At 41.3% G+C, this 23,860-nt stretch overlaps 1 protein-coding gene across 2 annotated transcripts in view; it reads right to left on the bottom strand.

Moving 5' to 3' along the window:
* The window catches only part of LOC109854447 (neurogenic locus Notch protein), a 182,727-nt gene that overhangs the window by 140,468 nt on the left and 18,399 nt on the right, over positions 1–23,860 (bottom strand). For both annotated transcript variants that reach the window (XM_020427537.1, XM_020427536.1), the window contains exon 2: positions 13,359–13,437. In XM_020427537.1, coding sequence (XP_020283126.1) covers positions 13,359–13,437 — 79 coding nt within the window. The remainder of the gene's footprint in view (positions 1–13,358; positions 13,438–23,860) is intronic.

Below are 23,860 nucleotides of genomic sequence, written 5' to 3' on the forward strand. Positions count from 1 at the left end.
CTCTCTCTCTCTCTCTCTCTCTCTCTCTCTTTTTTCTCTGTCTGTCTTCCGGAAAGATTATTTTACATAAGTTTTTACGCGGTAAAAACAATCAATCTTCTTTCGAGCCGAAGTGTTGCGGAACTGATACATACATTTTCATTAGCCTTCGTTCGTACCTTTGCTCGGTGCAAAATGAAAAACGAGCGCTACCGGAGATTGGTAGCTTTTAATCGATACGTCGATGAATATTCAACGAACGGCGCGATATGAATCTTCGAGAAGGTCGACGCGCGATTCGAATATCGCTATAATTGCGCGGGCGAGTGAAAGAGGCATTAATTCTGCGGCATATCTCGCCGCTTCAAAAGCGCAACACAAAGCTCGATGCCGAAACGAACGTGTGTGTCGTAGCTGCGACAACGGCATCCATTCGGAACTCCCGACGTCATCGTCACGCATCGGTGACGAGACGGTAGCGATGACGAGCCGACTGTAATTATTATAGAACATTTGTTGCGCGAAGAAGGCGGAAAAAAGAGAGACGAGGAAGCGAAGCGGGGAAAGAAGAGAACGAACGTCGGACCCCACCGCGCTGACGGTTCACCGTCGGCTCCGGCGGGATAAGTGGTGGAAATGAATATTATGCGCGGGCGAGGCGCGCACGGAGAAAGAACGCGACGAGGAGAGAGAGAGAGAGAGAGAGAGAGAGAGAGAGAGAGAGAGAGAGAGAGAGAGAGAGAGAAAGAGAAATGAGAGAGAGAAAAGAGACGGACGGATCCGCCGTGCTTAAATCTATGCGGATGTCGGGAGGGAGCGAGAGACACTAGGCGGAATAAAGAGCAAAGGGGGTCCCGGAGGACGGAAAGAGGGAAACGAGAAAGCGAGACGAAGATAGAGGAAAGCAGAAACGCGCGCGAGCGAGAAGGAGGTGAACGACGCGACGGTGCGGGCCTAGGATAGAAGGAGACACCGGCGAACAAACGACGAAGACAGTGAAAAGACGGAGGGGGGACCGATTACCGGGGGACGAGCGGGGGCGCGACGAGGGGGACCCGGGAGGCCCGGCGCATGCGCGGCGGGCGTGGGAACGCGCGCTCATGCCCAGACAATCCCTCGCCCTCTCTTTCACACTGTTGCGCTCCGGCTGTTTTCCGTCTCGCTCCGATCCTTCCCTCTTGCGCGCCTACGTCCTTCTCGCTCGTTCCTCGCGACGGGGTCCAACTCGGGCTTCAACTCGCTTTTTCCCTCTTTCTCCATCGTTTGCGGGGACGCATCGACGAGGATCGCCGATCACGGCCGAGCGCGCGCGATCCAAGGCCCCGCGGGCGCGTTGTTATTCATCCAGGGGTGCTCAGTATCTAGGTGATCGTCCGAATGCAAATAAAGATAATACTTGTACGTACACGATAATATCGTGTAATTATACGCAAGCATACCGGACATAATTGCGCCTTGCTTTCCGTGCAGCTATAACTGTCGCCGCGCGTACTACTCGCAGACGACGCTTTGAAATACTGACGATCACGCACGCACAAGATCATTCTTTTTTTATCAAAGCGTCGTAATAACAAAGAAAAAAACTGATAACAACTACATATTATAATATTATGAGATGATATTTAACATTTTTTTCTTAACAATTATTCGCAGAAAAAATCTCGTCAATCGACACGTATACGATAAATCAGTTGGCACAGCCTCGTATATTTGTACCGCTGTTGCGCGCGAGTAAATCCTGTAACGCGTGCACGCGTGCTGCGATGACCGACGACACGCGCGCAACGCTGGCACACAGACAGGACATGCACGTGGGTAAGGGGCCACGTCCGCCAATGCATGCTAATGCATAACGGCGCGCGCTCGGCGGGGTGCTCGGGGTGAAAAAAAAAAAGAACACGTATTTTGACAGCGCGCTGCAAACCTTCGTCATCCGTGGCCGTCGATTCCTTCTCTTTTTGGATCTTTAAGACGATCGGGACTTATAGAACAAAGAATATCGCCCTTTGCCCTCTCGACCGCGCCACGGTCCCTCCTCCGAAGTTCATGGTCGCGAATGACACGGTCGAAACGCGGCGCGCGCGATCCACGCATCGCGTATCATCCGCTGCTCGCGTGTTTTCTTTTCTCGCACATCGGACGCGCGAGTACAATTTTTTCTCGCGTATTGTTAAAATAAAATATTCCCGTCTTTTTTACGACTTCCTGTTTTTTTTTAACGCGCAATATTTTAGCCGTAGTCAAGCGAACCGCGTAAAAGGTCAAGAGAGAATAGATCACGAAAATAGCAGCTTCGCGAGTACGTAGCAAGAGATACAAGGTAGATTATTCTCTGCCTGATTAGTTCCGCGATTTGCTATTACATATGCCGTGTCCCATTCAATACGGCGCACCGGGAGAAACGAATCAGCTTTTTATCGGCCCGATATAAGAGAGTAAATCTCTCCGGGTGTTCCGCGGCGTGTGACTCTTTCACGCATTCCTCGCGGTCGGCGAAAAAGTCGATGAGGAATGACGTTACCCCCGTGCGTCTTGTAATCTACGTAAATTGCACTGACGCGTTGCCGTGGCAGACCAATAACTTGACCCAAGCGAACGAATGTAAAGACTCTTTCTCTCTCTTTCTCCTCGCGTCTCTCCCCGCCGGTAGAACAGATGGCAATGATTACTGCTAATGACAGCCATCAATTCACGGCGCATTCGTGCGGTCAGAAGCTACCTCATGCATGCGTGTGTGTGCGTGTGTGTGTGTGTATGCGTTCGTGTGAGGAACTGGGCCGTGGAGGAACCAGCCCGGTGACATTAAACGTCGACGGAAATGACAATTTTGGAGCCGATAAAAAAAAAAAATGTTCTCTTCAACAGTGTTGGGAAAAAAATGCCAGAAGTGGAACGTAGCTCCGCTGTTTTGTCTCTTTGCTTGTCAAAAAATAAACGCATCTTGTCAGTACAACAATTACAGGCTACGCGTACTCGGTTGCGAACGCGTTTCCGTTCAACGTGGAAAGCGTGTGATTGAGACTTGACCTAATTTTCAAAAAAAATAATAATAATAATATTCTAGTGTGATAACTCGCCAGTTGGAATTAAAAAGAGATTCGATTCCCTTCCTCCAGAAATTACAATTTAATTTCAAATACAATTTGACGAATGAGTATAATAATTATAACAATTAATGTTCCGTGTATTTAAGCGAGAGGGACATATGACTCTCCCCAAAAGAGATTAATTACGCGTACTGAATCTACGTCAAAGTAATCACGCGTATCGAAGGCTTTGCTACCCCTTTTTGTGGCCATTCGGGATTTGGGATACATTTGTAAAAGGATCGCCGGTGATGTGTGCGCGATGTGCACGCTCACAATGGCACCCCGCGAAACCGAGGGTTGCGTGCATATCGCCATCCATCATCGCGCATATGTTGTTGTTCCCTCTCTCGATCAGCTCTCCCTTATGGGGCGAAGTGAAAAATTTCGCGGGTTAACGGTCGCAGCTGCGTTCATCTGTGGAAACCAGTTTCTTCCGCTTTTAATTATATATATATATATATATATTTATCATATAATAAAATATAATAAAATGTTTTATTATATTTTATGTTTTATTATATTTATAATAAAATGTTTTATTATATTTTATTACACTGCATTATAATTCGCTTTTTATTATATTTTAGTTTTTTCGACTGAATTTAACATTCTTGATATTTTACATATCATTTGTGTCGTAATTTAAATATTATTGATAAAACCTGACACACAATAAGCAAAAAAAAAACATTTTAAAATACATCCGAACAATTGAAACAAATAAAAATAATTGACAATATATGTGTATGTTAAGTTTCAAAATTATTTCGATTATCTTTGCAAAGAAATTTGTTATAAAAAAGAATGTAAATAACTACTTGTAAATAAATACATTGCGCAAAAGAGAAATCTCGTACTCACACGAGCGCAGCCGCTGTTCGGAAATGAAAAAATAATAGGCTTTTTCCGTGGCAACCCATTCGGACGGAGATATATACGGTTTAGATTCGGCGGACTATGCGGGAGCCACGTGTTCCGCCACGTGACCTGTCCGCACTTGATGCCTCAGCGTGCACGCGCGTCCACAAAGAGATGCTGTACATTGTTATATTTGTTGAAATCCGGGTGTGCGAGATTCAGCTGCAGGGGATTCGCGCGCGCGCGTAGTGTACCTTGCAACGCGCGTTAAATGCGTCAAGACACGCGTGTGACAACCGCGTACGTGGCAAGAGAAGGGAAGGTCACCATTGAAGAGAAATCTTTTATTTCTCTTCGGGATACTTTTAACTCGTCGTATTATCGAGTGGCGTTGCTCAACTTTGATATAAATATTACACTCTACGCATAAATTTCCAATACGTTTCGCAAAGTTCGTTTTTTGTTTGTTTGTTACGTAATTCCGTCCAATTAAGACTCATTTATGCCGAAGATTTCTTCTCGTTCGCGACCGCGAGAAGTATCCCAACGAATGAGAGTACGGGACTTGGGTGCTAATAACGTACGTTATCCTCTTTTTTATTCCTGAACTCGTGCGTAATTTAATTAAATCGAATTCTGAAGTGTCGTCCAGACTGCAGCCCGACTTGTCTCCTTAATTAAATAATTAACATATTCCCCATCCTTACGAGTGACAAGCTGCTTGAAAGATATCCGGTTTGGTTCATCGACCGTAAACGAATAAAATACTTTAATAATTGGAACAAAAAATTCTTGTCCCAAATGAGTTTCTTATTTCACAAAATAAATTGCGACAAAAACAAAAAATTCCGCGGAAGACACGGATTCAAAAGATCGCGTTGTCGAAAAATTTTATTCTCTCGTTACGAAGAAGAAGACGAAGAAATAATTGGACACAAAACGGTTCTTCCCGTAATGGCGCAATATCGTCCGAATAAATTGCATCCGCGCTAACGCGGCGCGAGAGCGCGCGATCAAACACCGTGAAAGGATCGAATGAAACAAGAGTAGAAAATATAAACACCGGGAGCGTAGAGCACGAAATCTGTCCGGAGTCTGGACGCGCGGAGGTCGCCGGGGCATAACGGTATTAATCCGCGGACTGCAATTAATTGTGATACCGCGGACGTAAGCAGTGGTGTGCGGCACGTCGCCGACTCCGTATCTTAGATTACGCGAAATGAGATAGCATAGGTACGCACGACCCCGCCGCACACAAGCGACCCGCATCTATAACAAGTCCGAGAAATATTACGGAGTATATATGTGTTTGCGCATATACATGCACACGCATACACACACACTGTGACGTATTTTCAAGTGCGTGCACGTCAACGTGTCACACGCGAGTCTCGTCAAAATCTTAAAACCTTTCAACTGCCATTAAAATGACACGCTGCAATAGTTATTTAACAATGACAAACGTCAGTTTACGCGCCACCGATTGGAAAAACAAAACGTTTCAACAAGAGGAACGATCGTCGAGTAATCAAGAGATGACGGAGGCGTCGAGCTGACTGATAGAAAAGTGAAACCTACAAAAAGGTCCGAGAAAGAGAGAGATAAAGGTAATTTAAATGCGTCGTCGGGTCACGACTGCCGACTATTACCGCTATTACCGGATCCCGACCCATCTCGTCCCATCCCATTCCCCGTACATACCCGTCCCACGCCATTCTGTTGGTATTACGTTCTGCGAGCCGTAAGCGTCATTTCGCGCGCGATTGAATCGATCGGATGCAATTGGAGACACATCGATTTCCATCCGAAGGAAACGCTCGAGCGAGCGGGGACGACGCTGCGTCACGCAACAAACGACGACGAAATCTTTCTGTGAACTTGCAGAAAACACACACACTTCGCGTGACATACGGTAACCGAAGACCACGTCGTTTGCTGCAAGTACGCGCGCGCGCGTTATTTTTGTCCGAGCGTGTAAAAATCGATTCGCCAAGCGACCGGTCCGTAATTTCTTGTTCGACGTGACGACGTCACGCCCGTTGTGAGTTGAGTTGCGCACGGTACACGTAGGTATACGCAGAAAACGGGATATCCGATTGCTAAATCGACCGCAATCTCTGGTCGGTCGTCAGATGTTCGTCTGCTAAAGATTTTCTCTTCGGAGAAATTCTCGGAAAAGTTCGAAAATTGACTACACCTTGATTTCGATCGAGAACAATTTACATTGGTTAGAAAAAAAGCAGCGAATTTTTTGAATATTCACACTATGTCAATAACTAACAATTACGTAGTGGTACAAAAAATTAATGTACAGATTTGAAAGTGGCACAATTTTCGATTTTTCAGAGCGACGCGATTTTTCCAGCCTTCGCGTGATATTGCGACGTGGAGAAAAGTTGCGACTTCCAGTTCTCCGCGACCCTCTCGCCCTTCGTTTTTCTTCCTCCTTCCTTCTCTTTTCCACGGTTTCTCATCCTTTTCGCGTGGGAGGCGGCGAAACGTCCGGTTCTCTCGTCTCCTTCTTGTTTCTCCCTCTCAACTTCGTTGTTATACTCTCTTACCTTTTTCTTCTCTCTCCTCTCTCCCTATCTTTCTTTATCCCTCTCTCCATTTAAACCGGTCGTCGATCGCCGACTCGGTATGTAAAAGGTGTGCTTATGCTATTCGAGCACCGGCGAATGCAAATCTATTTTTTGTTTTTTTTTTGTTTTTTTTTATCATACAAACAGTCACAGAAAAACATTAACGCCCATTTTCTCCATCTCCAATTAACTTAATCGGCCGATTATTGCATTGGAATTGCCAGTCGCATTAATCGTTTAGCAGACCAATCACGACTGATACGTAATTGCCGATTAAGTTAATCGGAGATGGTGAAAACAGGCGTAAATACTCTTACAGTAATATAAATTAATTGTTGTAAAAATGGTTGCGCTTTTTATAAGCGATGCTTGACAATTATACCAATACGAATCGTTGAACCTACTCGTGATTCTACAAGACGCGCAAATCTTCGAAGTATAGCTACTTTACATAATCAAAACAGGTCACTTGATTACTCATCAAAAATATGGACATAAAAAAAACTGTAAAAGTAACATTAAAACATCAGCCATAAAAAATTCTGCTGCTAAAAAATGATCAAGTATTGGAATAAAATTAAAAATCCGAGAAGAATAATAACTACAAAGAAAAATAAAATATTTAAGAGATATGTGCTAATTGTACAGTTTACAATACATTAATCGAACACAGTATTTTCGTTCCTTTAATAAATAAATATATATTTAACAAAGAATTGAGTCTCCTGAAATTTCAAAATACCACCGCGAAATAATCACTGAAAGCTTAAATGCTGGATGATCATGCAAAATAAATAAATATACATATATATTTTAATGTAAACGATACACATGAAATTGATTTGCACTTTTCAATTTGTACGGTCATATAGGACGCCAGATTTGCATCACGTATGAGAAATACCCGTTCCCTTCCACCTTTATCTAATTTAATATCGCGAAAAATTATCAAATTAAGAAAAAGCGATCACACAGAAAGCAAAAGATTCCAGGTTCGACTCCTAGCAAAGGTGATTTTTTGCACTATAATTAAATTAGATAAGAGAAAAAAGTATTTCTCATATACTTGATAAGCAAATCCGGTATCTTAAATATTATATGTATTATCCTAACCTAAATGTTATATGTACTTACAAATTGAAAATTTCAATTCAAATTTATGTGTATAATTTGCACCAAAAATAAAAATATCTATTTATTTTATTGTGGCAGTTATTCTTAATCATAAATGTGTTAGGTGCTTTGTTTTCAAAAAATTACAAACTTTTATTTTAAAAAAAGTTATTTACTATTAAAATAATAATAATATTATTTTACGAACTCTAGATTGTTTGTACAATACATGTTACATTATATTTTCTCATTTCTACATATAATAATGTATATCTTCGTTTACACTTGAAAACAAAGGTATTTTTCTCAAAAGTATTATATCAGTAAACAGTTCTTATTAACTTTAGGAAGAAAAGTTCTTATTAGCTTTCCATCGGCCAAAGTACATTTCATAATAAAATATTTTTCCGCTTTTTTGCACTTTTCTACAATAAAATATATAAAATATATAAGTACACTTGGTACAATAAAAACATTATTTATCTAATATTTTTATCTTATAAGATAGAAAGAACTTAAAGTTTTACATCACATTTATACAAATACCGTTATCACATTACTTATGTGTTACCTCATTTGACACATAATATTATTAATTAATAATATATTATTATTAATAATACTATTATTAATTCATGCTGACTAGAGCAATGTATAGAGAATGTATGAACTAACTGTAGTAAGTTGTGTGATCCTACAAAACAAACTTTCACCGACAAAAATCATAAATATAAGTATGCATATAAAAATATCTCTATTTATACTAATAACAGATCGTCCTGCCTCTAAGATAGTAAAGAGTCGATAAATATCACACTGATGTAGTAATATAAAATAATATAAAATTGTTTAACAAAAAAAATTATTTGGAATACAATTCTAAGCGATTTCCACTTGCACACATACATGCTTAAAAGCGCCGATTTAAAAGATGTATGCAGAGCAAGCGTACCGATTGCCATAGCGTTACCTCTCCTCGCTAAAATTCACCATCGCTCTTAAGCACTATGGCGACTTGGCCTTCGATAGATAAGATTCGATTCGGTGAAATCAAAGTCAAAACTTGCACAGTAATTCCTATATGTAACAAAATACAAACTATTGATAAATTATTTGTTCGGTTACCATTATTTTTTTAAGTGTTTTGCTAAAAACAAACACCACATATATGTATTAAAAGAACAATACCTTGCATTTAAATTACGTTTTCTGTTGTTTGCTACATTCTTTCCATTTTTCTGGCAATGAGCGAATTCCAGAAATCAATACTTCAAAATCTATAGATTTAATCTGTAAATCGATCCGCTTTTTGACTTCTTCGAAAGTTCGAAAATGTTTGTATTTAAGAGAATTCTGCAGTCGTGGAAACAGCATTCAGATGAAGCACTGTCAAGAGAATTTGCAGAATGGGGTAAGACTTCCCATCCAAAATCCAATATCTGTTCTTTCACGGACTTCAGAATAGTTACTTGAGCAAAATATGTGTGCAACAGAATCACCTTACGTCTTTTGTTCGCTATTTGCGGTCGTTTAATGTCCAATGCTTCTTTTAATTTATTTAATTGTTGTGAATAGCAGCCGATATCAACTTTACGCGGTCGTAGCAGTTCGTAGTATAAAACACCTTTAGTATTCCACCAAATGCAGAATATAATTTTGTTTTCAGTACTTGTAGTTGATCGTGTTTGATTAGACGTATCGTAAGGTATCGACATTTCACCTCCAGTCACAATTTGATCCAAAAAGTGCTTCTGCTTATTGCATCGTGATAGGAGTAAAACGCAAGATTGCAACGTATTTGCGTAGTCGACCGGTTTTTTCTTATTTCTTCGTCGGAGACTTCTTTGTCGAAAAATTTCTCGTGGATATCGAATACGTTTATCAGTAACTTTGAATACCTGAGTAAGTTCTCTGTTTGTTTTATATGTAAATATTTATCAATAATTTTCTGAAATTTTTCATCTTGAAATCGGCGATACATCGATCTTTTGCATGACTCATAAGATAGTGCAATATCAGGATACATTTTCTTAATACTTTCGCAAGCTTTTGTGGCTGGTTTGTTTTGATCAAAGAAAAGAAGTAATACCTGCCAGCAACGAAAATCACGCATGTTTTTCACGCGTAATAAATAATCGATGATTAGTTTTAAACAAAATACTTCCGCAACTGGTAGAATGCAGATGTAACATGCAACAGATGATACCTAACACAAATATACTTATCTACACCATTAACGTTATCGCATTGTCAAACTGTAAACCTAAGGGCATCAATTAATAGATTCTCATGACGCTAAAATACCTAAAGTTTTATAACTAATTTCATAAATTAAATAAAATAATAAGGCGTTGACCTCAGGCTCTTTCAAAAATTCCAAAATATTAAAATTCTAAGGCTATATAGAGCCAGTGCAGGATGATGTGCATTTAAATAAATGTGCTCAGATATGTTTCAAAACGTTTCGACTATAATTCAAGTCCTTATCAATTGAATCTATTACAATATAATGAACACAATTAATAAAACAATTTAAATACAACAAAATAAAACAATTTAAATACATAGATGTCATTATAAAAACAAACAATTTGCATACCTTAGGTTAATTTGAAAATAAAAATAACAAAAATCAAATAAATATAAATTNATCAATCAATATAAATTGAGTATCTCGAACAAAACATACTTGATCAACGATAAAAACGATACTGAGTCAAAAACAAACGATTGAATTCGAAGAGTAACACAACTCCCTCTGTATATTAAATTTGTAATTTGTCAAGTATGGGAATGTATGTGTCATGCAAAGATTCAGTGTCCCTCATCAAATTCAGACCGTTCGCCTGTTTTTTAATGTGTAACATTTCGGAGGTTAGACGTTTATAATAGTTCTGTTCTATGTCTAATATTTTAACNGAATTCCAGTCAAAATTATGCCCAGTCTCAATACAATGTTTAGCTACAACAGAAGTGTCGATCTGTCCCTTCCTTATATAATTAATATGTTCTTTTATTCTGGTTAATAATTGTCTCTTAGTTTGACCAACGTAAGTAGATGAACATTGTTGGCAAGAAATACAATAAACAACATTTTTATGTTTATTAAAAGGGACTGGATCTTTATGTGTTTTAATGAATGTCGACATCTGGTTTAAATTGCGATACGCAGGTTTAATAGTTGTATTATTAATTTTTAGATGATTGAATATAGTGTGATAATTGTGAACATAAGGAATGACAAAAAAGAAGTTATCAACTTCTTCGTCCTCATGAGTGGAACTCTCAATATGATTATTGAATTTATTAATGAACAGTGCTCTCAATCTTTTATTAACAGAATTAAAAATAAGACCTATTGGATAATTGTTGTTTAATAAAATATTAATTATTAAGTGTAAATTTTTATTGTGAAATTGGGGATCAGATAATAAAATTGCTCTATCGACTAGTGAATATATGGTGCCTATTTTGTGGTTAATAGGATTCTGTGAATAATAATTTAAATAATAATAATAATTTTTTTGACTCAGTATCGTTTTTATCGTTGATCAAGTATGTTTTGTTCGAGATACTCAATTTATATTGATTGATCAATTTATATTTATTTGATTTTTGTTATTTTTATTTTCAAATTAACCTAAGGTATGCAAATTGTTTGTTTTTATAATGACATCTATGTATTTAAATTGTTTTATTAATTGTGTTCATTATATTGTAATAGATTCAATTGATAAGGGCTTGAATTATAGTCGAAACGTTTTGAAACATATCTGAGCACATTTATTTAAATGCACATCATCCTGCACTAGCTCTATATAGCCTTAGAATTTTAATATTTTGGAATTCATAAATTAATTATACTGATTAACATTTTACACATTTTCTGCTGACGATTACAAGTATGTGATATGTACTTGAAATCGGAGACTTTACGAACCACTTTAGTTAACACGTATCATAGTCATCGCTCATTTAACGAACGTTTTCTTCTTTCTCTTATTCCTATAAATGTTTTCTATTGATGAGTGATTTTTGTCGTCAATTTCTTTTTGATAATGTTCAAATGTCCAAAAAACTATATATTTTTTGTTATTTTCTTTTTCTCTCGACCTTTCCAATTTTTTAATGCAACTTGTTCACTTTGTAGGTTTTGTTCGAAAGATTTCTACAATCAATCCGAATCTTTTCGAAATCTATGTAAATATACAATACTGTTATGTAATATATTTTTGCTTCAAATATGTAAAAATTTTATGCACTTGTAATAGTACATAGAATATTGTATAAGTCACATACTTTGTAGGTTTTGTTCGAAAGATTTCTACAATCAATCCGAATCTTTTCGAAATCTATGTAAATATACAATACTGTTATGTAATATATTTTTGCTTCAAATATGTAAAAATTTTATGCACTTGTAATAGTACATAGAATATTGTATAAGTCACATACTTTCATTTGTACTTGAATTTTCTATAATATTAAAAATATTAGCGTATAAAATATAGTATAAGTCACTTACTTTTGATTTTTCTCAAATTTTCTATAAATGTTTGTTTCCGATAAAGATGCCACCTCAAATCATGACCTGTGATTGACCTGTGATTGCCACATACGTAAATGGTCACCATTCGTCACGAACACCACACAGATTAAAAACAGAAACAAATTCGCAAAGCGTTTTGTATCAAAAGGCGAAAAAATTTATATGTAGCAAAGTCTTCGAAGTTTACAATGTATTGTCTATCTTGTTACTTTTCGTGTACTACTTGGTAGAGAAATTTACGATCTATTCGAAGTTATTATATTTTCAGACACCACAACAGTTCACTTCGCTACATCCGACTGCCCGACTACGAAATTCAGAATAAGGCTCTTCGAACAGGATTGTTAATCGTCTTTGAGCTGTCATTGTTACTTTGCGTGACATTCACAGATCAGCCATGTTAATCATTATTTATATTCTGTATTTGTATTCGGGGTTTTGTTTTTGAATTTTTTTAATTTAGTTTCTTTTCACTCTTAATTTTCAGTTTCTTATATTCGTTCCTCTACTGTTTTTTAAAGGTAAGTTGTTTTTTAATATTTTTGTATTTGTGGTAGAGAAAATATTTATTAAATTATAATAATTGTGCAAAAACATCCAGCACGTCGTTCAGACACGCCCGGTCTTACCACAATTGGATTGATTTTTCAACCTGAACCTGAGGCTATTCCTCTTTATTATATTATATAATAATTTGTATATTTATTATATAATTTTTTCTATTATAATAATAAATATATCTTAAATTATATAGACTTAAGTAAACCATAATAATAATTTATAATAAGTAATGTACGCATAAAAAACGTTCCTATCTTCAAAAATAGCACACGCTCGAGTAATTTATTTTAACTTTTCTGCGCGATTGATAATCGCGAAATGCAGAATTATCCCTTGTTTGCTCAACGTTCGCATGGTTCGCGAATGTTTGTATTCAGCCATGCGATGAGAATAACTAAGGATGAAAGACCTTATTTCGTGCGTGTATTAAACGTTTCCGGTATGGTGCTCGCGTAGTACAAACGCACTTCGAGGAACCCGACCGCCTGCGGTCGAGAGCCAGTCGCGTAATCGCAAGAGACACACGCATGCCGAACGATATACGTACAAGCCGGCGACGGAGGGCAGAAACGCCGGACTCGTAATTACAATAATGGTAGTGATGGTGTACGACAAGCTGCTACTCACTTGCAATGTGACTCGCCGCGCGGAGACGACAGGCAGACTCCACCATTTTGGCAAGGGCTCGGCGTACACGACACAAAACCTGAAATAGAAAATTTTTGTTCGTTATTACGAGACATATTATAAGATAAGAGTATACCGTAAAATGTTATATTTCAAGCATAAACATGCGACCGGATATTGTAAAGCGAAAATTTCGCCGCTGTGCGAAGTTTCGCGAACAACCGCGCGGGAAGCGAACGCGAAACCTCGCTTATCGAAATTCCCGCTGCAGTTCGAGTGCGACTTAAAGCTGCGCGAAAAGAGAATTGGTGAGAAGAAGAGTCTGTGACACGGTGTGCAAATTGAACTTTCGTGTAGGACCTTGCGAAGAAAAGGGAGATAAAAGGACGTGAGAGAAGAGAAGCGAAGAAGAGAATGAAGAGGACAAAAAGAGACAGAAAGGAAGGGAAAATGTCTCGCGTGTTCCGAAAGTATTTTAATCCTTTCTTTTTTACGCACACTCGCTCTTTCTTCAAAACAAAAACCACATTTATCGCGAAGATAAAAAAATCTAGAAAATGTGAATTTTTTCTCGTAAAATTGCAATCGAACCGACGTTTGTTTTTTCAAGGGTTACACACGTTAAGAGAAGCGCCAGAAGCGAAGGTTTAAATCACTCGCGTGAAAAGCGCGCGTTTTAATGGCTCGATTAACGTGACCGGCGTGACGCATGAGGCAAGATACATAACTAATGCACGCACCACAAGCGCCTGTAAAATAACGCTGCAAATAACCGCCTAGACAAGACAGCAAGAGAGAGAGAGAGAGAGAGAGAGAGAGGCACGAAGAGAGTTAGAAGTCTCGTGTACTCTTATCAAAGTACACACACGTCGAAGGAGCTCTATCGTATGGCCCTTGTAATTGCGTCGTTGCACATTTTGCAACACTCTCGGCTCGCGGTTGAACTCGCAAATTTTTAAAATTACACTCTGTATTTACGATATATCGTTCAATGATCTAAAAAATATTGAGAATATCCACGCCGGTTCGTTTTCGAATCCGATTAATGTCAGGCTTGTAACAGCTGTCGATAAGGTAAAGCTCGTGACATAATAATGAATTCGAGGTTTTGCGAAGTCGCGTGGGACGCACAAAGCCGTTTCTCAACACGTCTGAACATGTCAGTGATGGCACATATTATTCGGCCGTCACCCATCGACACATTGTTAACGACGTAAATTTCTGGCACGCGTGACTACGTGAGTTGTAACGTGTTCGCCAAGCGAAACCGCCGTGGGATTTCATAATTAATTAGCGAAATAATGATGAGAGTTAATGATGACGATATTCGAATCATGTGATAAAAAGCACGTCGATAAGGAGAGTCTTGTGCGGCAACGTTAAACGAACACTGGTCTCATTAGCCCGTCAGGGCCATCGAGACGATTCAATCTGTTCCGTCAAACCGAGCGACACGACGCTCAGCGAGTTGACGCGCGCAACGAAGTCGACCAGCTGTCGGCGTTCGCAACGACAGCGAAGAACAATCAGTTGGGCGACGCGTCGCAAACGGCCGCGACCAAGACGGATGAGATCAGTTAAACCAAACTGCCTTCGTGACAAATCCTCCGTTTCCTCTGTCGCTTCGCGGTTCTCCGCTCTTGTCTCGTTTCGTCCGCGTGTGTATACTACTTGTGTATATACGCGTACGCCTCTCGTCCGCGACTCGTTCCGTAATTTGCGAGATGAATGAACGCGAGACTTCTCTTTCAGTGTGATTCGTCAGGATTTCCGGTCACCGCCGACACGCGCGACTAACCCCGTCGAGTCGCGACGCGCTAATCGAGAGAAGTGTTCGCATTCGGTCGGAGAAATTCAACGCATTACGTCAGCGAGCGTTATTACAATTGTAAATGGATTCCCCGCACTCGGCCCGTTCCTTGTTAGAACGTTTATTGATCGAAATGGAAGATGAATTAATCTCGAGAATTTTTTTATTTCGAGGTTGCGCTCACGAAGAACGTCGTTTTGTGTCGTATCATAATAAAAAAAAAAAACTTTCTATTGTAATTTTTCTCATTGAAAAAATTTAAATAAATTCACATCGAACTCGCGAAGGCTCGTGTTGCATCGCGCGCACATTTTAAGTGTTGCGTTTCGAACACATTATCTAATGAGTTTATTTACGTACGAAATTAGAAATGAGAGGAAAGAGAAAGAGACGGAGCGCGAATGAACACGACGAGCTATTAAGGAATGTTATATACACAGAGCGAGAGAGAGAATACTTAATTACGGCGGTTGCGTAATCGCCGCGGTATTTTCACTTTCAACCTCCCGAGCTCCTCGTAGCATCGTGCGCGCTCGCACAATAATCTGCATTATTCCGGTGGAAAAATGAGTTTAATTGTTTCAATTCCAGAGAGTAAATTACCGGCGATGGTAGAAAGCCCACCGTTTGAATTGCGCCTTCCTTCCTGCTCCGCAAAATTAATTCGCGCCAGCGCTACTAATAATTGCCGGAGCTCCGTGCAATTTGTCGCGAACGCGCGAGGAACTCGCGTCACTTCGCGCGAATTTTTGTCAAGCGATTACGTTTCTCTCTTCTCTTTCTCTTTCTCTTTCTCTCTCTCTCTCTCTCTCTGTCTCTCATCTGACAAAAACTATTTTCCCGTTGCAATTTTCGCAACATATCCGAAGAATTCGCGCGATACGTTACGCACGAGGGCGAACAATAACGCGAGCGCAATACGGAACAGACTCTCCACGCGATAAAGACGCGATAATGAACGGCGGCGCGCAATCCGAGATCGGAATCGACGACACATACACACACACACATACACACACGTTCGCGCGACGCGCGATGCGTGCCATCACGCGTGTCGCTCGGACTGCGTGTAGTTATGCGTGTAGTAATGCTTGCCGGGGTCGTGTCGTACATACATCGCCCGGTGGAACGTGGCGCGTATTTTGCATCGCGACGCCATATCGAAACGACGCGCGCGAAACCCGTGCGCTCTTACATAAGGAGACCCGCTTTGTACATACAGAGGTGCACGTGAACGTAATGCATTTACGTACGGCAGTGATGCACAGTCCGCGACCTTTCTCTCCCTCTCGTTCTGTCCCCTCGCGGGTATTTCCTGCAGGAAGAACGATCGCGTTGACCCGCGTAGTTCCCGCATGTGCAGCGCCTGATATCATAAATTCAGTTGGGGACGAGATTTTGTTTTTGTTTCGTTGACGCGACACGGTCCCCGAGTCGGTAAAACTTTTTTGAAGCAATATAAGATGCGCTAGTTATTGAGATAAAAACATTCCGTGTATGTTTTTCTTCTCTTTCTTTACGCACGCAGATTGATTGAAATCCATCTAATCTCGTCTCGAGGCAACTGGCGGTGTGTCAATGCCACACGGAGATGTAGCGCAGCTTTAGATTCTCTCTCACGAGATATGTGTGTGCGTTTACGCGAGCGTCTCTCTCTCTCTCTCTCTCTCTCTTTCTCTCTCTTTTGCCCTTTACGCGCACATGTGTCCCCTTCATCTCGAGAGAACACAGACTTCGAGTCCAAGAGGTATGTACTCTCAATCAGCGTGGGCGCCGATTTCTCGCTCGCCGCGCGATGACTTCGCTCGATCCGCCTACGCGCAGATCAAGATCGATGTGAGGCGCGTCGTAATTTTCTTTTTTCTTTTTAAAAACTCGTGCGCGCAAACGCACAAGCTGCTATTCGCGCTTTGTGCGCTTGACCCTTAATGAAACGGTGCTTCATTTTTTTTCGCAAAAGTAGAAATAAGAAAAAAGTGCGACGCCTGTTAAATGTGTCTTAACTTTGTGTTTAAATAAAAATAAATTAGAGAAATTTAACTCTCTTTAATTTCAAACAAAAAGTTGATTCTTTTTGAATTGCGACCAGAAGCGTGTTTAAAAATCGTTACGCGTAATCGGCTCATCTCGGACCCAACAACGAACGTGTTTACGCGTGTGTATTCGTCGAGATGCGTGTGCCATACAATACGCGATGGGTAGCGCGAGTCACGACCTCGTAGATTACGTAATTCTGCCACGTGTGTTATAACCTGTGTGCGCAGTCAGCGTCGGTGAATATCCGTGCGATATTTCCCTCGCGACCTCCGATAACGTTGTTGCGCGCATCGAAAGTTCGTTTCTCGCTAGCTCGAGGTTCCGGACCGGATTCGATTCGTCCTCGATCGAAGTGGAAGATCCACTTTTACTATTTGTAACCTAACCTAACCTAACGTTTCAAAAGGTCGTTGCATCCTCGCAGCCTCGTTTTATTGCGCTTCAATGTCGGAGGTTACGCGCGTCTCTCTGCAATGTTACCGTCGGTATTTTTTTTTTTTTTTTTTTTTTACGATCGTTCGCGTTCGATCTTCGAGATACTTCGAAACTCGCGAGACAGACACACGTTTTCGATGTTCTCAACGTTCTTCAATTTCCGTCGTTTACGATCACGAAAGCGCAGAAACACAAAACACTGCGCGTTTGTCTGAAGTCGCGTCGATTCCGATCTCTCGTCGCGCTGATATTTAACTTTCAATTAAATTTCTTTTATTAAAGATTATATAACCAATAAAACTCTTGAATATCACACAGACAAACCGTACGATGCCGATATTACAACCGGTAAGAGGATGCGAATTGATAAAGACTCTCTTTAATATCTTGACATCGTGGCTTGACCTGCCTCGCGCGTTCCCTCTCGAGGAGGGGGGAGATCAAGACTCGAAGAGATCGTCTGTGAACTTTTGCTTCGACCGAGCGCGCCCGGCGTACCATATAAAGCGCACGAACTCGTCTCATATAATCCCGCGTCGATGAATGAAACCGTAAAGAAAATCTTCAAGGCTTCCCGACGCGACGCGGCCGGGAGAGTTTAATACTCCGTGTCATTCACACTTCTCTTTCGCGGATAACAATGAACGCAAGATTATGATACACGAAAGACAGAGAGAGAAACAGAGATTAGCGCGCGAAAATAAACGATTAAAAAGCATAGCGAAACGTATCGACAAAAGTTTATAAAATTAATTACAAAAAAAACCTCTGACAGATTCTCAATCAATTTTAATTTAAGAGAGTCTAAATATGTATTTTTTTATGTTTACGTTTTAATATTTCCAGTTACTTTCAGTTTAAATGTTTTTTTCTTTGACGCGTATATTTCACGCCAAGTGTTTCTTCGCTTCGATGGCGAATTCATGTAAAGGACTTACGGTTTCGTATGTCGCGCGCATTGAAGCACGAGAGAGAGAGAGAGAGAGAGAGAAAGAGAGAGATAACACGCTACGCGGTGATTTACGATTCTCGCTTTGACGCGCAGTCAATGTACGGCAATTGATTGCGCTTAATCAATACGACGGCGATAAATCATTAACTCGTTTATATCGCCAACGTCTAGGAAGCTATCGCGCGCTGCGCTAGTCACAGTGTCCTCAAATTAATGTTTCTCAACTATTCGCCGAGAGTTATCACTGCGAATCTGTACTTCCACGCATTGTGAGCGCGATCATTTAGAATTTGAATAAAATGCGCGGTCGAGAGTCCGTTAACAATTGTCCTCTTCGATGAAATTGTTTATCACGCACAGTTATCTAAGATTATTACGGCCCGTACTTATCGCGGCTTTCCCACAAGTGTTTTTTTTTTCTCGTCGCGTAACGGACAATATTTTACTCAATTGCGCCTGTAACAGCTTTCTCGTGGTAGAATTGCTCGGTTAGTGTCGCTTATGTTCCGAAAGCTGGAGACACGATGTTCACCCATTGAATTCTACGAGACGCATGTTCGCGTCCGTCGTAAAGAACCGGATCCGCGAGATAACAGATTCGAAAACACGGAAACTCAATCTCGACAGCGCGCACGACAATGTCATCCGAAAAAGTAATAATAAAGTACAGTTTTCCTCGTTCAAATAAAGTAAATTACGTATAAAATAATTTCAATATTATAAGTAGAATATTATATTTTTTAACATTGCAAAATAACTTTCCACTAATTATCGTATCTCGATAGAAACACGTTTTTTTCGCGTGGAAACAAAACGAGAAATAGATCAACTCTTGCGTGCGAATTTTTTCAAGTCTCTAAAATAAAATAGATAATATAAACTTTGTCGCGAGAGAACGTGACGCTAATTCCCTTCTCACGAAAATCTAATCTCGTTATCCTTGAAAAACAAAAAAATCTCAAAAACCATTTTCGCTATTGTTACTCCGGCCGGCGATTGTGCTTGTACACGAATCAAGTGTACGCGGCTTCGAAATCGTTCGTCGTCATTCCCGGCACGATTCGAGACAGCGAGCGCGCATTAGCGGGCCCATTAATCACAATTACGTGAATTCAGGTCCTGGCACACAGCGTACGTGCGTGCGTGCGTGCGTGCGTGCCACTCACGTGCGTTAAAAGCGTCTGCGCCGCGATCGTGTATGTGTGTATGTGTGCGAGTCTGCATCTCGCGGAGACGAGGACACGCTCGGCCGGAGAGAAACGCACACACGATTCACCACGGTGGAAATACCGCCCACGGTGGAAGAACCCTGGACGACAAACCCTCTCTCTCTCTTTCTTTCTCGCATTCGCAACGGGTGGATTGTGCCCCCTCGGGGCCAGCTAGGAATCCCGATCGCGCACACGGGGAGAGCTTCCCGAAAATCGTCCGCTTCGTGGAATTCGCGCGGGTCGAAATAACAATTCTCGTTGTTCGCCCGTCCTTGCGGTCGACGAACCTTCCCGGTGATACTTCACAGGAGAGGGGCTGTTTCGAAGCAGTTACACAAGAGAGTGTAAAATATCTGTTTCTCTGGAAATAAAGAGAAGAGAAAAATACAACGCTACAGGCAGTATTGAAAACTCGTCGGCGGATCAATGACACAGACGTAAGCGGCGTGAATGGAAGTTCTGAATGGAGATCGATGTTCACTTGTAGGTGCAATGCATGCGTATGTAAACATACGTACTTGTGGCTGTCGTTAAAGACACGACGCACGAACGAGCATTGGCGTGGCGATTTCTTGATTTTTTACCTACGTTCAAAGAAATCAACGTTAATTTTCTCTAATACAATTTAGTCGAACGTGTCAAATTACGTTTCAAAACGCGGTAACGTGATTCGCGTGATGAAATCTCCACTCGCAACGGAATATGAGCAATTCATCTTTTGCGATTCTTTTCGAAAAAAAATCATCTGTTCGTTTTATTACAACGTCAATTCTGTTTGATTAATGACAGGCTGGGTCAGCTAGACACGGCGAGTTATTTCGAGTCCGACTTAAATCGAGTCTCCGAGAGTTGGCCGCGCAAAGCGCGGAGAGACGCAAACGACCGGAAGAAGAATTGCCGGCGTAATGGATGCGCGCGCGTAATTCGCCGTAACGCGCGCGTCACGAAATCGCAAATAGCGGGTAAGATTCGTCGGGAATAAAAATAAAAAAAAAACGAAAACAAAACTCGTCATTCCGCGAGTTTTGTGAATCCGCGCAACCGCGGTGATTCTCTCTCTCTCTCTCATCTCTTTAGCGCGCGCGGGCGGTTTCTGCGAGAATACGCGCGCACAACCGTCGTTATGCAACGCAACGGGAGAGTTCCGTGATATCCGGTGTGATCGCGGGATAATTTCCTGTTTAACTGGCATAGTACCGCGCAGCGCGACCTGCACATACAGAAAGATTCTCGCGCGCGTATACGCGACAGGAAGTGATCATTGAACTGACGTCACACGCCAGACCTTGCGCCGGTATTTCAATCGATCTCTCAGCATTTACATATGAATCGGCACATGCTCGTTACCTTCATAAAAGATTTTCATTGCCAATTACACGGGCGATTCTCTCGTACGAAACGCGGTAAAATCGTTTTTTTGTTAGTGAGCGAACTTCAGTCACGTAAATCATTTTTGCTGATAATCTACTAAACTTTTGCGCAAAATTTTGATAGCAAGAATTAAAAAATGATAAATTTTAGACTAGCATCTGGAACAGAAAAATTAAAACTTGTACCGTATTTAGAGACTTCAACAGAAGAACGCAAAATTCAAACAGCAGGTTCGCGCAACTGTATACTTTACAACTGTTGCACAAGGACACACACGTACCCGCACTGACTCCTTCGTTTTACGTCCCTACTGCACCTTCAAGTAAAACGCGGCAGTCCATCTCGACCGGAAGATTCGATCTCTCTCTGAGGCGCAGAACGGAGAGAAGGCTCGCAATACGGCGTTCAAGTATAGTATTTGCTCGCCGGGAAACTTTTATGGCACGCACAGTAGCGTACTTGTTCACCGTTATCGGTCGCAGTTTTCTCAGACGAGTGTACCGTGTCAAGAGATTGTTTGTAAAAATTTATTCAAATTCTATTTACCTTTCTCACACATTATGTTTCTGTCACGGTTTTTACATTAACAAATTTTTCATCCGAAAAATAATACGTTAAAAATATTTTATAAACATCTTTTGTATCTTTCCTCTACATTTATTAATTATTTTAACAAAGTGCATGCTCAACGTAAATAATTAACCGTTCCGTGCAGTTTTACACGTTACAGGCAATTAATATCAATTCTTGTTTCGCGCGCGCGTTTGAAAATGTATAGTAGTGTGAATGCGAAGCCCGGTGTGTTGCACCTTCCTCCCGGCTGTGCACGGTCGCCGTGTAAGGCGCATAATGCGAATTGCGTCCCATTGTGCGCCCCGTGAACGGCGCGCACCGTGTACATACAAACGCAAACCTGCCGTTTCCTTCGTTATGCACGCCGTGCGCTGCCCGCAGTAGTCCGCGGTGTTTACTTTGACGAGCGCAGTCGTAAAGTTTCGCGGACGATTATGCCTTTTTTTCCTCTCCTCCATCCCTTCCGGACCCTCCCTCGTAAGGACCCTTGAAACGACGTTTCCTCGCGACTTTCGAGCGCGTACACAACAGGCCGGCTCTCCCGACCAGGATATCGCGGTGCATATTTGCAAAAAGCATTCCCGCGAGCAATAATACATCCATCCCCAAGCAAAAAAGTAGAATCGTTTATATCGATTCTTCTCTCACGACGGTTCTCTCGCACCGTCGCCGTAATATACCGCGTAATAATACAGGCGTGTGTTTCTCGATCCTGTTGTTTAACGGAGCGATAAACTCATAAAAAAACCGACACGCGCGCGCGCGCGCGCGCACACACACACACACACTGTCCGACTTTCGCAAAATATCACCAGCGACTTGAAGCGGGTATTATTATTGGATAAATTTTTTCGGTCGAGCCGACGATTATTTGCATAATTCGACAGTATTTGTTCACCGTTTCGGCGCTTTTTTTCGCGCAAAACTGCCATAAAAATATGACAGAAATATAGGGTATGTACGATCGATATCAGATTTGCCTGTCGGCGTAACGCGCGAGAAAAAACCCTCCTCCCTCTTCATCGCTCGAGATCTCTCATTACACGTAACAGCGAACTGCAATATCATTTGCGTTAATGCGTAACGGTGGCGATTTATCGGTGTTTTTTTCACGCCCGGTTAATATTTTTCGCGTTCCCGTACCCGCTTTCTGCGGATCCTCCTCCTTTCCTTTAAGGCTACCGCTCGATTCTGTTCTCTTTTTTAATGCGTGCGCGAATGGGCGGCCTCGCGCTGGTTATTCATCGGGGGGGGGGAAGAGGAAAGGGGGGGAACCTCTCGAACCGTTTGTTAAATTATCGCGAAATTCCGCTGACAGCCGGCGTGATTGCGATTTATGAAGCGACCCGGAGATATTTTTTATCAGTTCGTTAAGAGCCCCTTTACCCTCGTCCCTTGTGTGCCCTCCCCTCCCCATGCCGATCCCTTTTCCCGATCGTGTAATTAAGGAATTCATATCTTTTCTGCTGCGCGAATATAACCACCGGTTATTTCGTTCGGCGATAAATGTTCGGTAGCGGAATCGAACGAGCGCGTTTCCGCAATTCAGCACCGTAATTAGCCGAGATTGAGTATAATCACGCAGACCGCGCAACTTTTCAGAAACGCGTTTTTGAAATTTATTTTTGCTTTATTTGACGCAACACGATCGACCCGAGGATGATCGATGATCGCTCGTATTGTGAACGTGGAAAAAAATTCTCAGACACTTTACGCGAGCGGACAATCGCACGTAAAAATAATTTTCAGGATCCGAGAGAATAAATTTTTAAGAGTTGTCTAACGAGCAACATAGCGCAGACTATATAATCAGAATTCTCAACGACAAAGAAGATCGCCTAGCTCGCTTCTCTCTTTCCAAAGGTCGTCGGGTGCTCCTCGTGGTGGCGCGCGGTGTCTTATTATTCGGGAATTCCCGGTGCATAATATTTGCGAACACAAGGGCAACCGTTCGTATTCCCGGGGGCTCGTTTTCCGTGCGCGGCGGACCAGCCCCGCTCGTGCAAAAACGCGCGGGGATTCTTTTTGGTGCTCTTTGCCGTGGGGGCCGTAAAATTAGCATAACTCCAATATATTATCCTCCCTTCGCGAACGAAGTCTCCAATGCGGTCAC

Source organism: Pseudomyrmex gracilis, unplaced genomic scaffold, assembly GCF_002006095.1.
Source record: "Pseudomyrmex gracilis isolate BER0280 unplaced genomic scaffold, ASM200609v1 scaffold_66, whole genome shotgun sequence".
In the NCBI taxonomy this organism is placed as follows: Eukaryota; Metazoa; Arthropoda; class Insecta; order Hymenoptera; family Formicidae; genus Pseudomyrmex; species Pseudomyrmex gracilis.